Consider the following 15,223-nt stretch of genomic DNA (forward strand, 5'->3'; position numbering starts at 1 on the left):
ACGCCGTCACGGACTCAGACTCACCTGCGGGTCACACCCACGCTACCGCTGGGGAGGTCGAACAACACCAGAGGAGCACACTCACACGATCACCACACCACCGGCCTCAGTCCGCCGCTCGCCGCTCGCTCGCCACCACCCGCACGTCGCCGGTCGCCGCGGCACTGCGCACAGGTGCGTCCCGACCGCACTGAACCACTCGAGTGGACCAGGCCAGCGCCATCTACCGGCACGAATCGCAGACAACCGCCGAGGGGCCCGGAGCGCCACTGTCCAAAATCAGTGTAACCCGAGCGATTTTTGTCGATAGTAGCCGTCAATAAACGATGCGATAAAAGTTGGAAGCAAGGTAGAAAGCGCATTTGACCTGTATGTAATGCCTGGCGTGAACGGATTGCACGATGCACCTTGCACGCGTCAATGACGAAACGTTGCATGGGATAGCTACCGATAAAACTGTGCAGTGTGGGTGACATATTCAAGTTTGTCGATTAATCCAGCGGAAACAGATATGTGTCGTATATGTTTTACGCTGTAATACATTCATGGGGTCAGTGGTTTCCCCATGCGATAGCATGAGCGATAAACGATAAACGATAATTATCGCTGTTAAATTAATAGGTTATCGTTATCGTTTATCGCTAAATTTTTCAAAATTATCGCTCATCCACTTATCGCAAGTTACAAAAATTATGAACGATAAACGATAAAATGTACCTAAAACGAGATGATGGACAAATGGTAGACGATCGACAGTGTATGCCGCGCGACAGTAGGTATGTGTGCGCAACCTGTTGCCATCCGCTAAGTGTATAGATCTGCAAATAAACTTTAAGTACACTTATCTAAGCTGTATTTCTTATCGCTTTTGTTATCGCTGTTAAAAAACAATTATTGCTATCGTTGTATTGTTTATCGTTTCGTTATCGCTGTTAAAACAATTATCGTTATCGTTTCATCGCTATCGCTGTTTATTTTTTATTTTTTATCGTTTATCGTTATCGCAAACCTTTCTCATCGTTTTATCGTTATCGCAGACCTCCGAAAATTAGTTATCGCGGAAAACACTGCTATTAATTAAAGTTCGGGTAGATGTGTTCGGTTCAAAACCTTTAGGTACTTGAGAAACTCGTGACTGGGTTACGCATGGCGTCAATCGACAAACGGCGTTCCGATAAATCAAAAGAAATTGTGATAGCATTGCTTCATTTATTTTTTATTCATATCAAATGCAGGTCACCAGAGTTCAGAAGGTATCGAAAGTCAATTTTCCATACATATGTGCGTTATTGCTTATCGGCTTATGTTCGCGAGCCTAATCGATTTAGAAAGGTAACGAATTCGGACAATAGTTAATTGCGCAAGTCTACGATAGAAAAAGCACGTGAATCATCGGCATTTCATCCTGTCATTTGTATTTTAAGCCGACCTCTACATAGAAATAGCAACCAGCCAAGCCGAGCGCCCGAGCATGTGAAAATGTAGCGCCAGGTTCGATGCCACTTAGCCAAAATTTAATTAATTTGATGTAAAGTAAATATGGCTGTTTCATTTTATCCATATCCGTAACATAAAATCTGATTTTAATTTCTATGACTAGCATCGCTAAAACCCAATATGCCATGGATTACAGACGGAAGCACGTTCGATATGCTGTCTTGGATTATCATCATCTTCTTTATTTCACTATTCTTCTATCTCGACGTGGTGAGTACCGCTTGTGCTTTCATTACGGTTTGTTTTCGAACATACCAGCAGGGCGTTTTAGTTCGTCTGAGATTTAAAATAGACGTGTGACCAGACTGCGAGGAGCCGGTGCCAGAGAAGTGCTGGCTGAGGGCCAGCCTTCAGTGGCGCAGTGACCGGTCGACTGTTGACGCAGGGGAGCTCAGCCGGCCACCACAAAGCAGGCTGCGCCAGTTGCCCTCGGCCGCTCTCCGAGGCGGTCAGGTGCGCAGCAAAGTGCGGTGATGGCTCGGCTAGACAGCGAAGACTAAGCACGCGTATATTCGAAACAGTAGGGCAGTGTTGACATCGTGTCACCCTTTGCACACTTGGGTGCACAGGTGTCCCTAATCAGTGAGGTGAGCCAAGCAGTTGACCAAACCAGCAACGTTCTGTGTCGCTGCAGAGACGAGCCATGCAGCGCTTCAGCAGCGTGGTCGACAGCACCCTTCAGGAGGAGGACGACCCAGCCGACTCGGTCCGCATGTCGTCCCGACGCGGCCTGCATGTCGTCATCCCGCCACGAGCCGGCCCAGGTGAGACGGCTCCAGACGAGCCACGGACCCGAGACAGGGCTCCAGCTGTCAAAATATGCATAAATATATGCAACGCTGAACTGCTATTTTACAAATTGCTCATTTCCCTTACATTGCCTTGTTTTTCTTTGTTTTTTTTTTTGTTTTGCAATTATATTTTATACCGTATCGCTATGTTGCTGTTATTTTTATGATTAAAACTGTTAAAACTAAGTTGAAAGTTAAATAGCGCCTTTGCGCTTCTAAAATAATCCATGACGAATCCTATCTTAAACCCAAGTCCCCGGTGCTGTGACGACCCGCGATCCATCCATCTGACGTCGACGCCGCTCTGGCAGGTGACGGGGCCGGGGTGGCCGGGCAGCCGTTCCGACCGACCTCGCCGAACGTGGCCTCGGGCGGCGGCTCCGTGTCGCCGCGGCCTGCAGGAATGGCCAGGCCGTCGAGGAGCCGCCGAAACACGGTCGGCTCTCCGCTGGGCGACCTGAGCGAGCTGGTGACCCGCTCCGCCGTAGACGCCTCGGTCAGTGCGCCGACCCGACCCAACCAGTCCGCCTGCATCGGGCGGTTCCGGCTGCCGGTGCCTTTCCTGGCATACGCATCATGCACTTTTTGTGACCGTTTACAGCCAATGTAACCGCTAGCCGATGTCTCTCTCCTTCTTACCCTATTGTTCCCCTGAGCAAGTGGACCTCATGAAGGCACTTAGTCATGCCACGTGTGTTGAAGGTGCCCATGTCTATCTACTCGTATTCTTACGGCTCTCCTTTTCCCCTCACGATCCAAACAGGTAGTGAAGGCGCTCATGTCTGGCTCGGTGGCTCCCAACGAGCACTCGGCCCCGTACGAGCTCCCCTACTACCCGATCGAACAGATCGAGACCAAGCTGGCCATGCAGAAACATCTCAGCGAAAGGTGAGAGACCGTGGGAGGTTGGCACCGTCATCCCGTGCCGATTACCAGTTCAGCTCAGTCTCGAGCCTGACATTCATTTCAATAGCATCCTACCGTCCCCATATTGAGGCATCCACTTCCAGGTCCGAACAATTACAGATGCATGCATAAATAGACAAATAGCATTTGTGCTATGCAATATGCATCCTATTGTAAGCACATGCGGTCTGTTTAAATAGGAGGCATGTTTCACTTGGTTCGGTTTTCCAGTGCGAGGTCAATCGGAACTTGGGTTGAATCTGCCACCGCAACGTCGGAAGGTTCGGCCAGATGACCATATGGCCGCGTCTCCCTTCTTTACTCAGTCGGTCAATCCTACCCGTTGGACTCACAGTGAGACCCGCGATCTGTCCGCAATTTTGACGGTCCCCTAACACAGTATGAATAAAAGTGCATCAAAAAGCTGTAGGCACAGATGACAAAACGTGAAGTGGAATATGGAAGTTGGCCCGCCCTGAACGATTTAGCATGTCGTAACACTCGATCCTGCGGTATGAGGTCGATGTGACAGCACGAACTACATGTCAACTGACAACTTCGCTCGCTTACTGTTTCCACCTCGATACTTTCAAAAAAAGGTCTTTTCTGTTTGATATGACATGACTTTGCAATATTTCTAAGGGACGTAGCTTCGGTACTTCAGAAGTGCGAGACTATCCAAGGCTTGCTCCCGTCACTTGCAAGCTGCATTGCAAGTCATCAGGTTAATGCTGTCATTTCATGTTCCGTGTTCGTGGAGTTTCTGATCGATACATGACCGACAGTCATATAGCTGCGTAGCAATCATGCGGTCGTCGAAGGACTCATGCGGTGTGCCGATCTGAATGCGAGGGCTGGGTGACGAACGGTCAGCCATAGCGGCATTTCTGCCAGACTCGAGACTGACATTGATTGCCTTTGCAGAGAACCTTGCTGCTGGCCGGCCGAGCAGTAAGTATAGGCTATGCTTGGTGTACTGTTTACTGACTATTATAGTTTTTTTTTTTTATTTCATTTTTTCATATCTCAGCTGACCAAGCAGTTCGCAAATTTCGCAGCTGACCAAGCATGCATACATCCTTACATGACATCGCATGCTTTCTGAAAATAACATTTTCAATGCTTATCGTGGGTTAGGTACCTAATGGAACAAAAAGAATGATTACACAAATTATTGTCTAGATTGACGCAGTAAACCCAATACTCAGGCAGTGAAGATGTAAACAGATAATCCTTTTCACCATGCCAATAACATATAGAATGAAAGCTAACCCGCGCGGGGCTGGGGTCTCCAGCCGTACGCGCGGGGCTGGGGGGGGGGGGTAAATTTACCCCCCCCCCTGTTATCTCCCGAACTAATGGTCCGATTTGGAAAATTCGAACGCCAATCGAAAGACCTCATCACGAACAACTAAAAACATGTACTTAATTTAAAGCTTGAGGTCAAGGTCAAGGTCAGGTCAAGGGTACAAATTGCAAGTTTCTACAGTATCGGCCTTGCACCGTAGTTGCCGAAGAATGGAGTCATGGACTGAGACTGATTGCCCAAAACGTGTTCTTAGGCTACCAAGACAATATTCGTTACATACAATATCATTCAGAGGTCAAGGTCAAGGTCAGGTCAGGTCACCAAAAACAAAATATAGAAAGGGGCATGTGCGACACATGTTTTATGGGTCATTTTACTCATAGAATTCAATAGGCACACTTAATAAGTGATATGGACCACCTCTGGATGAATCTCAGGTCGAGGTCAGGTCAAGGTCAGGTCAAGTGAGGTCAAATTTTGAAGTTGGTTGTTAAGGCCTAAAAAGGTGTCTATCTGATGCAGTTTTTCACGGCGAATCGAATGGTGTTATTTTTGTTTCCGTACGAGGTCTAGAACGTCCAAAAAATTCATTTTCAAAATTTTTGTGTGTCGTGACGTCATAAAATTTTGAATAACTCCCACATTTTTGAACCGATTCTTCTAAAAATTGGTATGTAGGTGCACATAGACCACTTCTCTGACATATATTCCGTTTTTTTCGATCCACTCAAAATTTTGGATTTTATAACTATTTTCCCAAAAAAGTCAGTTTTTTGAAAAAAAAAATTTGGGCCAAAATCCAAAATTTTCAAAAAACCGAGATAGCCATTTGATAGACAAAGTAGAATTATGTATAACCTTTTTGTTACGTCTTGATTCCCTTAAAAATGAAGATGTTAGCGGCGTTTGAAATTTTGCCGTTTTTGAGGCGAAAATGGCGAACATGACGTCACTAAAACGTCAATTTCTCAAAAATTTTCCGACAGATTTCGCTCAAATTTTCAGGGAACGTGTCAAATTGATGTAAGAAAAGTTACTGAAAGTTTGGCGCCGCCGTTTTTGAGATATTGCAAAAATTCGCGAGGGGGGGGGGGTAAAATTTACCCCCCAGCCCCGCGCGGGCTAAGAAGAGAATCGCTCATGGTGCATACGGCTCGATCGCAGTACCAAATGCTTCGACCGTAGCATGGCGACAACACTGTCACTTTTCAGCACCGCGTATATTGATTAATAGGTGTGTGGGCATAACAGTTATGACTTCATTGTCCAAACATTTACATTTGAACGGTTTCATTACGCGGCATAACGCCATGACAGCCTAAAACAGGTGCAATTAAAATGAATGAATACAATGTCGGTGAGACGTAAAGACGACCCTGATAGTTTTGCTTGCATAATGCATATAGTAGATACTAGATTGTGGATTATTGCAATATCAGTAACATCGTTCTGGAATGTGATCATGTTTGGTAGACGGCTGACCGCAGTCCCGTTGGCATGGACGGTAACTCTGTTTCCTAATCTTGAGTCGATTTATGTCGTTTTAAACACAATGAAGCAGCGCATTTCAAACGTTTATAATCACTGTCATTGCGCATGCTACTCCACCTTTCACATCGCCAGTTTCTTTTTTTTTTAGCTCGATAGTTTCGTGCACCACGAGGCTGAGTGTTTGACTGGCTGGGGCAGGGTGCTACCAGGCTCCCTCCGTAACCAACAGCGGAAGACCCGCCATGTGGGAGGGGGAGGCTGACAGCCGCTGCAGCTTCTTGATCACATCGACCGGCTACCTTCGCCTAAGCCTATCAGCCTATTTCGGGCCCTCTATCCTAACGACGAGTTACCTCATCAGTCCTCATCCTAGCCAACTGTTGCTCCCCCCCCCCCCCATTATCTCGTCGACCAGTCACCTCTTCCATCCCACGTCGACCCGCCACCACTTCCTTTGTCCCTATCGGCTCTTACCCCTTATCCCATCTTATCCTCCGCCTCCCATCTATCCCCAACGTTTGCGTGTGTTTCGGTAGGCTGCTGAGTGACCAGCTGGCCAGTCGGAGGGCCGACCGGCCCGGTCAGGAAGCGGAGGAGGAAGCCGCCACCGAGCCGGGAGACTACGTGCCGCAGTTCCAGAGGGTACTCATCGCCGGAGAGGACTCCATCGAGGTGAGTAGGAGACGTCCTCTAGTCTAAGTAGAGACGTCCCGTTTTCCGGTCCTTGTTCCCTTGTTTCCTTCTTTACAGTTCACTCACTATTTCAATTTGTTTCCCGGTGGGTACGAGGGTACGAGTTGCCCTTCGGCACTGATTTAAATAGCTTGATTTTCCTTTACCGATTGATTTGCGAGGGGTTATGTTGAAATCATCTCATGAACCTACATTTATGCATGACATTAACTGTTCCTTCTCGTTCTGTGTGCTTTATGTTGTCCCTGTGACGTAGCCAGGTTTCCCGCTGTTCTTCAGGTAACGACTGAGGACATCCAGAACGCCTCTCAGATGCTGGTGCGGGCACTGGCCATCCGCGAACAGTATATGTCCGTGTCACAGCAGTCGTTCCCGGCCACGGCGGCCCGATTTCTGCGCACCGTACCGGCCACCGCCACACAACAGCACGGAGTGAAGACGCACGTTCACGGTGAGAGACGTGGTCAAAAGTGGAGAGGGGAGATGGGCCACCGCCACAGTAGCTCTATGTAGCTCTATGTAGCTACAGGCTCCGGCCGCTGGTGAGCGTTGGTAGAGCATTCCAAAAGCCGAGCAGCCCAGTGATCTCTGCATTGCAGCTCATGGAAAAGTGGCATGATAGGAACCATGCATTTCGTATGAAAGGATATTTATCTCGCCTCACATATCATCATTTCAGGCACACGACCGTATAAAGTGTAGTATTGATCACCGGTAACTGCTATGTGCAGTCTCGGTGACCGGTGACCGGTTCGATACTGGTCACCGGTGACCGCGGGTACCGTCCCCGTCGGCTGCCGCAGAGCATTCTGTGCACGCGCCGGGCACCGACGACCCGTGGGCCGTCGAGTTCCCGCCCGCCGCCGAGTACACGTGCCGGATGAGCGGCGGGGTCTACCACGTCTACAATAGCGACGGGACGCTGCGAGACTACGCCTACCAGGACATCGACAAGTTCTTCGACGACTTCCGGTTTATGTGCACCATCATCGCGGACGGACCGCTGTGAGTAGCGGCATAACATCGAGCTTCCGTAGGCTCATGAAAGTCACTAACGTGTACAGTTCGCTCTGACAAAACAATCCACGATTTACGTGAGACAAACGGGAAACTAACGTCTCACGTCGACTCAAACCCGATAAAGGGTTAACTCGGGTTTGGAATGTAAAAATAGTCCAATTAAGAAACTAAATCACCCGGTTCTTGTTTGTATGTATGTCATCGTGCGAATCGGTCCAACTTTGAGCGAAATCAAACGTACCTATCACGTCTAAACGTTCGTACCGTTATGATCCGTAAGCATTACGTCGCGACGGTGGCTGGCGCTCCATTTCCACAGGAAGTCATTCTGCTACCGGCGCTTGTCGTATCTCACCTCCAAGTTCCAGCTACACGTGCTGCTGAACGAACTCCGGGAGTTGGCCGCGCAGAAGGCGGTGCCCCACAGGGACTTTTACAATGTCCGCAAGGTAATGTAGGTCAAGGTTTTATATGCTTCCAGATGTCTTGGACAATAGCCATCATTCCTTTCCAATCTGAGTTTTGACTAAACGGGCACACTGCTAACGAAGTCAAACCAACCATCAAATGTCGTCGCTATTCGATACCTCGGGATGTTCCAGATGACGCATACCGTAATCACGGTTTTCACACATTTACAAATATAAAGTATAAAATGCAATATTGAAACCAGTATAACGCCTTTTGGGGCGACTAACGGAGCGAGCGAGAGGGTGGGCCTTGCACGTGCAAAATTGCGAGGGGGTACCTCCAACTGACTTGTGCACGGCACCCTACTAACCGGTCTCTAGCGATGTGCCAAATTTGGGCACAATCGGCCCAGCCGTTCTCGAGATCTGGAAGCGGCACCCTGCACGTGCGCACGTGCAAAATGGGTCCCAATTGACTTGTGCACGGCACCCTACTAACCGGTCCCTAACTGTGTACCAAATTTGAGCGCAATCGGTCGAGCCGTTCTCGAGATCTGGAAACGACCCCTGCACGTGCGCACGTGCAGCAGCGCCCCAACTCTGGCACATGGATATGCAGTGCCTAGTGGATGCCTACCTACATGCCAACTTTCAGCGCAATCGGCCAAGTAGTTACCGAGATATTGCAACAATTACAAAACGGACACCTCTTCGTTTTGCACGTGGCACGTGCATAAGGGGTCACCCACATGCATCAGGAATAGTCCAATACTTGGTAGAAGGAATGAAGCTACCCTACAAAAATTACCGCGTGTAAATCGGTCAAGTGGTTGCTGAGATATAAGCCTCGCAAAAGCGTGACCACGGCCGGCCGGCCGGCCGCTCATACTCAGAAATTTCCGTTAATCTAAGGAAAGACTACGCTCGCTTCGCTCGCTCCGTAACGACTCTGTCCATCAGGTGGACACGCACATTCATGCGTCGAGCTGTATGAACCAAAAACATCTGCTGCGCTTCATCAAGAAAATGGTAAAAACAAACAGCGAAGAGATCGTCTGCGTCAACAAGGGCAAGGCGATGACGCTCAAGGAAGTGTTCGAAAGCCTGGGCCTGACGCCGTACGAGCTCAACGTCGATATGCTGGACGTCCATGCGGTAAGGAACTGGTCACTGGATTTGCTGTTTTAACGTCCTCAAGCTTCTCAGTCTTCCTGAAAGCGAGGTGCGAACTACCACAAATATTTCCCTAAATCAATGGTCAGGGCACCAAAACTTGAGTTGTAAAATTGATACAAGCGCACTGCGCAACTCAATATTCATTGACGCAACTTTCGCTGCATCTTTTGACGACAGGATCGGAATACGTTTCACCGGTTCGACAAGTTCAACGCCAAGTACAACCCGGTGGGTGAGAGTCGACTTCGAGAGGTGTTCCTGAAGACGGACAACCACATTAACGGCAGGTACTTCGCCGACATCATCAAGGTATGTGTAATTGTATGCACGTGAGACACTGCACGAAAGAGACTTACAGTAAATAACTCACTCAATTTCTCTCAGGATATGATAAATGACCAGTTGACGGTCCGCTTTCCAGTCTACGGATGTTTTCCTGACCACTGTTTGACCTTCCTCAGGAGGTGTGCGCGGACCTGGAGGAGAGCAAGTACCAGTCGGCCGAGCTGAGACTCTCCATCTACGGCCGCTCGGAAGACGAATGGGACAAGCTGGCCAAGTGGGCCGTCCACAACAACGTCTACTCGGACAACGTCCGCTGGCTCGTCCAGGTGCCCAGGCTCTAGTGAGTAGCGCTCGCTGCCTTGTCCAGGCGCCGGTACTGTGAGAAACGCTGCTGACTTGTCTAGGTGCCCCAGGCTCTAGTGAGTAACGTTTACTAACGTGAGGAGCGTGGCCAACGTCCACAACGTTTACTTGTACTGTCTAACTAGGCAACGTATACCTGGATCGTCGATAACGTTTGCTAACTCGTCCACGTGCCGAGACTCTACGGCGGACAATGACGGGGAATGGACGTCGAGATGGCGCAAGTTGCGGACTTCTTACCTTCGAGAGGGCTTGACGTCAACTGTTATTTTTCAGCGACATCTACCGCTCTAACAAGCTGGTGAAAAACTTCGGCGAGATCATAAGCTACATATTCAAGCCTCTCTTCGAGGTGTCCATCAACCCGAAGTCTCACCCAGAACTGCACCTTTTCCTGTCGCATGTGCGTATACGGTCCAATGTTACATGCTGGCGACTCTTGAGGACGGATCTTTGTCAACATGCTATGCTGTTGATTTTGTACGAATCTTAGCGTGTTGCGTCAAAGCGTGAGCTTCCGCCTGTTGGCAGGTGGCTGGTTTCGACTCGGTCGATGACGAGAGCAAGCCGGAGATGACTGTGTTTGACCGGGACGCCCCTCTGCCGGAGGACTGGACCCAAGCCGAGAACCCGCCCTACGCCTACTACATCTACTACACGTTCGCCAACCTCACCGCCCTCAACGCACTTCGCGAGTGAGCGAGAGCGGAGTGATCCTCACAACACACCCATAAATCTCTGTGAATCAATGTTGCAGATGGCATCGCTGATAGTTCTGCGATAGCAAGGCGTCTTGGATGATAGATTCAGGGTTAGATGATGACGAACATTCGCTGTATTTGCGTGGAGTAGCGTGACTTAGCTATTCTAAGCACTGGTGCATCCGCCCTTGTACTCCCGACAAGAGATAGCTGCGTGCCACACGAATGTTTTCAATATCTTGCCGATCTTGCCCACAGGGAGCGCGGCATGAACACATTCGTGTTCCGTCCGCACTGCGGCGAGGCCGGCGCCGTCAACCACATGGTCTGCGCCTTCATGATGGCTGAGTCCATCAACCACGGCCTGGCGCTCCGCAAGGTGAGCAGCGTCATATAGGCGTCGTTGGGCTCTGAGCTGCCTATGTCTCAACCTCAAACCAGACAAGTGTTTCTGAAAGTGAGCAATACCTCCACGGTGTTGGTTTCGGATTATATTGATCTTTTTTTCTTCCGCTGGTATACAACCATTTTCGGTCACATGCTGATCAGTCCGGGCCCTGTCAATGTCTACTACTGAACTGCCCATGATCGGTCACGTACTGAGCTGTCCGTATACACTCAGGTACCGGTGCTCCAGTATCTGTACTACCTGGCAGAGATCGGTCTGGCCATGTCGCCGCTCAGCAACAACTCTCTGTTCCTGAACTACCACCGTAACCCGCTACCCGAGTACCTGGCGCGAGGTCTGAACGTCAGCCTGTCCACCGACGACCCGCTGCAGTTTCACTTCACCAAGGAGCCGCTTATGGAGGAGTTCAGCATCGCCGCCCAGGTCAGAGCACTGACGCCCACATTCGAGCGATTCACCACGTAGAGTGTAGAATGTAGGTGATATTCTTACACAGGGGATCGCGCATCCCACGCATTGCTTGAAATGAGAGGCGTTAACGGCCACGTTTGCGAGCCCGTAGAGATGTGGAATGCTCACGATAACGACGCCGGCTTTTGGATCACTCGACCACATCGCCAGATCTTCTGACTCCTCTGACATCACCCTCCGGCCGGCAGGTGTGGAAGCTGAGCTCGACCGACATGTCCGAGCTGTGCCGCAACTCGGTGCTCCAGTCGGGCTTCCCGCACGAGACCAAGCAGCACTGGCTGGGGCCCAACTACACACGCGAGGGTGTGGCCGGGAACGACGTGACGCGCACCAACCTGCCCGACATCCGGGTGTCGTACCGCTACGAGACGCTGCTCGAGGAGCTGGCCACCGTGTTTCAGGAGGTGACGCCCGACCCGGTGGAGGAGCAGACGCAGCCGCGGCCTGCCGCCGAGCCGGCCGTGCAGCGCTGAGCAGGACAGTCGCCGGTGGAGCCGATAGGCAGCCGCAGTCAGCAGCCGCTGGAAGGCGGGGATATCGTGTCTCTACGGTCGCAGCAGACCGGAGCTCTGAGAGTCGCCGAAATCCGATAACCAGCCGAGACCGTAGCGTGAAGGCTACTGAAGGAGAGCCAAGTCGCACGGCACGCTAGAATATGCCTTGTTGGTGCTACGGGACGGTACCTAGTGCTTACATTATACGACCGTCCCACTACGACTGTGCTGTAGTCCATAGCCCGCCCTTCCTGCGGAAGGCAACTAGTCAATCATGCAAGTAACGGACACTCGACGCCATGCTGTAATTGTTTGGATTGTAGCTATGTAGCGCCCTTCCACGGATCGAACCTGCAAGTGATGACAATATTCAGTCACGTTTTGTACCGCGATGACGGATTGCAATGGAGTTACCCATATATGCTAAAAAGCGGCAATCGTACTGAAAGAGGCAAGAAACACGAGACAAACATCGAACATGCATACGCAAAACTATAAATAAGGGTACTACGCGCATGCAGATGTACGAATACAAAGGTCTGAACCGACTCAGATGTTATGTAATAACAGCTGCCGAATAGCTGCCTCACGAACTACATGTCTCAACGTCCGTCCGTGTCCAGAGTTACACTCAGCCCATCCCCACGGTTTTAAAGTGTCCCGATCGGATAGGCTATCCAGCCACTGAAAACGTCACCCCAGAGGGTGGTCCCTGCCGGGTATGTCCTCCATCAGTGTCTTGAAAGGTGAGTGTTCGTCACATGGGACAGGGTAATCACAACGGGGATAAGGATGGAAGGAAAGAAGGGACCTGGTGGATCTTGCCTACAAAGAATCGTCACACGACGATAGTGGCTGTCTGCTCGAGAATCAGGGATCTTTAAAAATGCACGGCAAAGTTCATCGCAGCTTAGTAACAAACGGAAAATATTTTGGTGGCATATATTTAATTCCTTCATTATTGATACACTAATATTTCATGATATTGCGCATAATATACTAAAAATATCAAATGCAGAATGGTGCTAACAGATGCGACCCAAATTGATAAGCTCTAGGCGCCGTTCCCAATGAGCATGCAATTGATCCATCATTTCGATCAAACGTCAATCAACAAGGCAACATCGCTTCTGGGGGAGGCAGCGTTTAGCGTGGAATTAGTGCTACCCGCACGACTATCATGGAATGAACGCTAAATGACAAGCGATTACATGAGCTATCAAAGACTCAAACGTATATAGAGAAGGGTGAATCCGTACTGCCAGCTTGTGTTGTTCCACAAGACATGTACCGGATTGGGCGTTTGGTAAGTTGTGGTCCTGAGAATCTGGATGCACCAGCAAGTTTTTAAATCGAACTCAAATGGTAAAACAACATTCAAAAGGTCGAAGCCCGCCATCATTCGATATAAGCTACCAGAGTATCACAGATCAACTGAACAAAGTTTCACTGGCTCATCACATCAGGTTCATAACAACATTCAGTAACACTTCGATACTCAAATCATATCAAACTTTACTACTGGCTCTTTTGGTAACTGATGACCAGCGATAATGCGATACTGAAGCTCCCCACGATTAAATGAAGTGCCCAAATATCATTCGGCCCGTAAGCATATGAATAACAAATAGGTAACCCCGTATCCTAAACTACACTGGTCCCATGCGATCTACATCTACGTTGCCCGTGGGCCCCAGACGTGCCGTTTCTTACAGCCCCCGCGGCCCTTGGTCACCCGCCAGCCCCAGCTCAGAGCTGAAACAGCTCAGCCGGCAGCTGGTCCCGCCGAGGGAAGCTGACCTGAGCGCCGGGCCGAGCCACGCTGGCTGTGGCGATGTGACAGGCGCGCCGCACCGCCTCCTCGACTGCCAGACCCGGCAGACAGGCCAGCATGTAGCCGAGCGCGCCCAGGAACGCGTCTCCGGCGCCCTGAAAAACGCACCGATCAGGGACACCGCAACGCAGGGGACCGTTCACAATGCTTAAGAATACTAATGCACCAACTCGAGGTGTATGAGCACGACATTTGCCCACAGTGTAGTGTGTGAGCGTGTGTGGGGTGAAGGGAGAGGGGTCTGCTCGTTCACCATGGCGCGGCTCGGTCTGGTACTTACCACCGTGTCCACCACCTCCTGGGCGGGCGGCGCGGCCACGTGCACGCTCTGCCGTCCAGTTGCGGCGTACACGGCGCCCTGCGCACCCAGGGTGACGATAGCGGCGCGGCAGCCGCGTCGCAGCAGCGCGGCGGCGGCGAGCTCTGCCTCCTCGACAGAGGTCACCGGCAGGTCGGTCATTACCTCGGCCTGTCGACAGTGGCGTTCACGAGTCAGAAGGTGGTATACAGGTCAGTAACGGACAACGGTACACACTTCATACGCCAGGTGGCCAGTCTACACGTCAGTGATGGCCCACAGACCAGTGGATGATCCACAGGCTTCCGATCGACATATCAATACCGATCCACGTCAGGTGGCCCGTTCGCAGCGTCAGAAACGGCGGTACCACCGACTGTTCCCGAAAATTACGCCCAAAAACACTCAAATAACATAAGAGGAGCATTTTGATGCCAATCCAAAACTGGATAGACAGAACGACAACACAAGTCGTGACAAGACAACAAGGTGGGCAAACAAACAAACAAAAGTGTGATGAGAGGGTATTTTGCACACCTCCGTTTCGTTGACGCAGAAGATATCGGAAAGCTCAAACAGCTCGTTATCCTTGACCGGCATGGCTGGCGCTGCGTTCACAACGGTAGTCACTGAAAACGGAAAATAGATGAATTGCGGTCTCAACCAACAGAAAAAACAACAATCGGAAACAGGGCTCGAATGTACCTAAATACTGTGGCGAAAGGCGGAATAGAAAAGCGCAATAGAACAGAGCAGGCAGAAGGGAGAATGACAAAGTGGCTGCCGGGTCGGACCACTCAGCCCACTGACCATTGTGTGCACGGCCGGCGCGCAGAGCCGCCAGCGTGGTCTCCAGCGGCACCTCCAGCTGACAGAGCAGCACGCGCGCAGAGTTGAACAGCGCGTCCGCCGCCTGTACGTCAGCCGGAGTGAGCAGCATGTTGGCGCCGGCCACAATCACGATCGAGTTCATACCTGCGGCGAGAGTGGCAATGGTCAGCCAGCGGTGCTGGTGCGGCTCCGGACGGTGAACGTGTAAGTCGAGTTGGCGAGTGTGACGCTCACATTATCGCAT

General features: G+C 50.6%; 3 protein-coding genes across 6 annotated transcripts in view; 1 reads left to right on the forward strand and 2 right to left on the reverse strand.

Moving 5' to 3' along the window:
• The window catches only part of LOC122370930 (dixin-like), a 44,818-nt gene extending 44,613 nt beyond the window's left edge, over window positions 1-205 (reverse strand). The window contains exon 1 of one of the 3 annotated variants that reach the window (XM_043346879.1): window positions 25-178. The gene's annotated coding sequence lies outside the window, so the exon portion shown is untranslated. Of the gene's footprint in view, window positions 1-24 lie in introns of all 3 variants that reach the window. The other 2 variants (XM_043346881.1, XM_043346878.1) reach the window with 2 other exon arrangements.
• Window positions 206-1,326: 1,121 nt separating this feature from the next.
• LOC122370933 (AMP deaminase 2-like) lies at window positions 1,327-12,564 on the forward strand. 2 transcript variants are annotated; one of them, XM_043346886.1, is made up of 17 exons: window positions 1,437-1,707; window positions 2,132-2,261; window positions 2,600-2,784; window positions 3,052-3,176; window positions 4,119-4,145; window positions 6,531-6,666; window positions 6,967-7,138; window positions 7,491-7,692; window positions 8,027-8,156; window positions 9,078-9,272; window positions 9,471-9,602; window positions 9,755-9,918; window positions 10,218-10,344; window positions 10,473-10,636; window positions 10,901-11,021; window positions 11,265-11,474; window positions 11,711-12,564. In XM_043346886.1, the coding sequence occupies exons 1-17, from the start codon at window positions 1,618-1,620 to the stop codon at window positions 11,993-11,995; spliced, it is 2,595 nt and encodes an 864-aa protein (XP_043202821.1). In that variant the 5' UTR covers window positions 1,437-1,617; the 3' UTR covers window positions 11,996-12,564. The 2 variants fall into 2 exon arrangements, with proteins under 2 accessions (XP_043202822.1, XP_043202821.1); XM_043346887.1 differs by lacking the exon at window positions 4,119-4,145 and having other exon boundaries at window positions 1,327-1,707.
• Window positions 12,565-12,944: 380 nt separating this feature from the next.
• LOC122370927 (ribokinase-like) lies at window positions 12,945-15,123 on the reverse strand (the record flags this gene model as incomplete). The annotated part of the gene is made up of 4 exons (XM_043346875.1): window positions 12,945-13,945; window positions 14,131-14,319; window positions 14,686-14,777; window positions 14,959-15,123. Coding segments are annotated over 4 exons (626 nt in total), but the record flags the coding sequence as incomplete, so codon positions are not given.
• Window positions 15,124-15,223: the final 100 nt, after the last annotated feature.

This window comes from Amphibalanus amphitrite, unplaced genomic scaffold (assembly GCF_019059575.1).
Source record: "Amphibalanus amphitrite isolate SeventyFive unplaced genomic scaffold, NRLGWU_Aamphi_draft 001185F_arrow, whole genome shotgun sequence".
Taxonomy (NCBI): domain Eukaryota; kingdom Metazoa; phylum Arthropoda; class Thecostraca; order Balanomorpha; family Balanidae; genus Amphibalanus; species Amphibalanus amphitrite.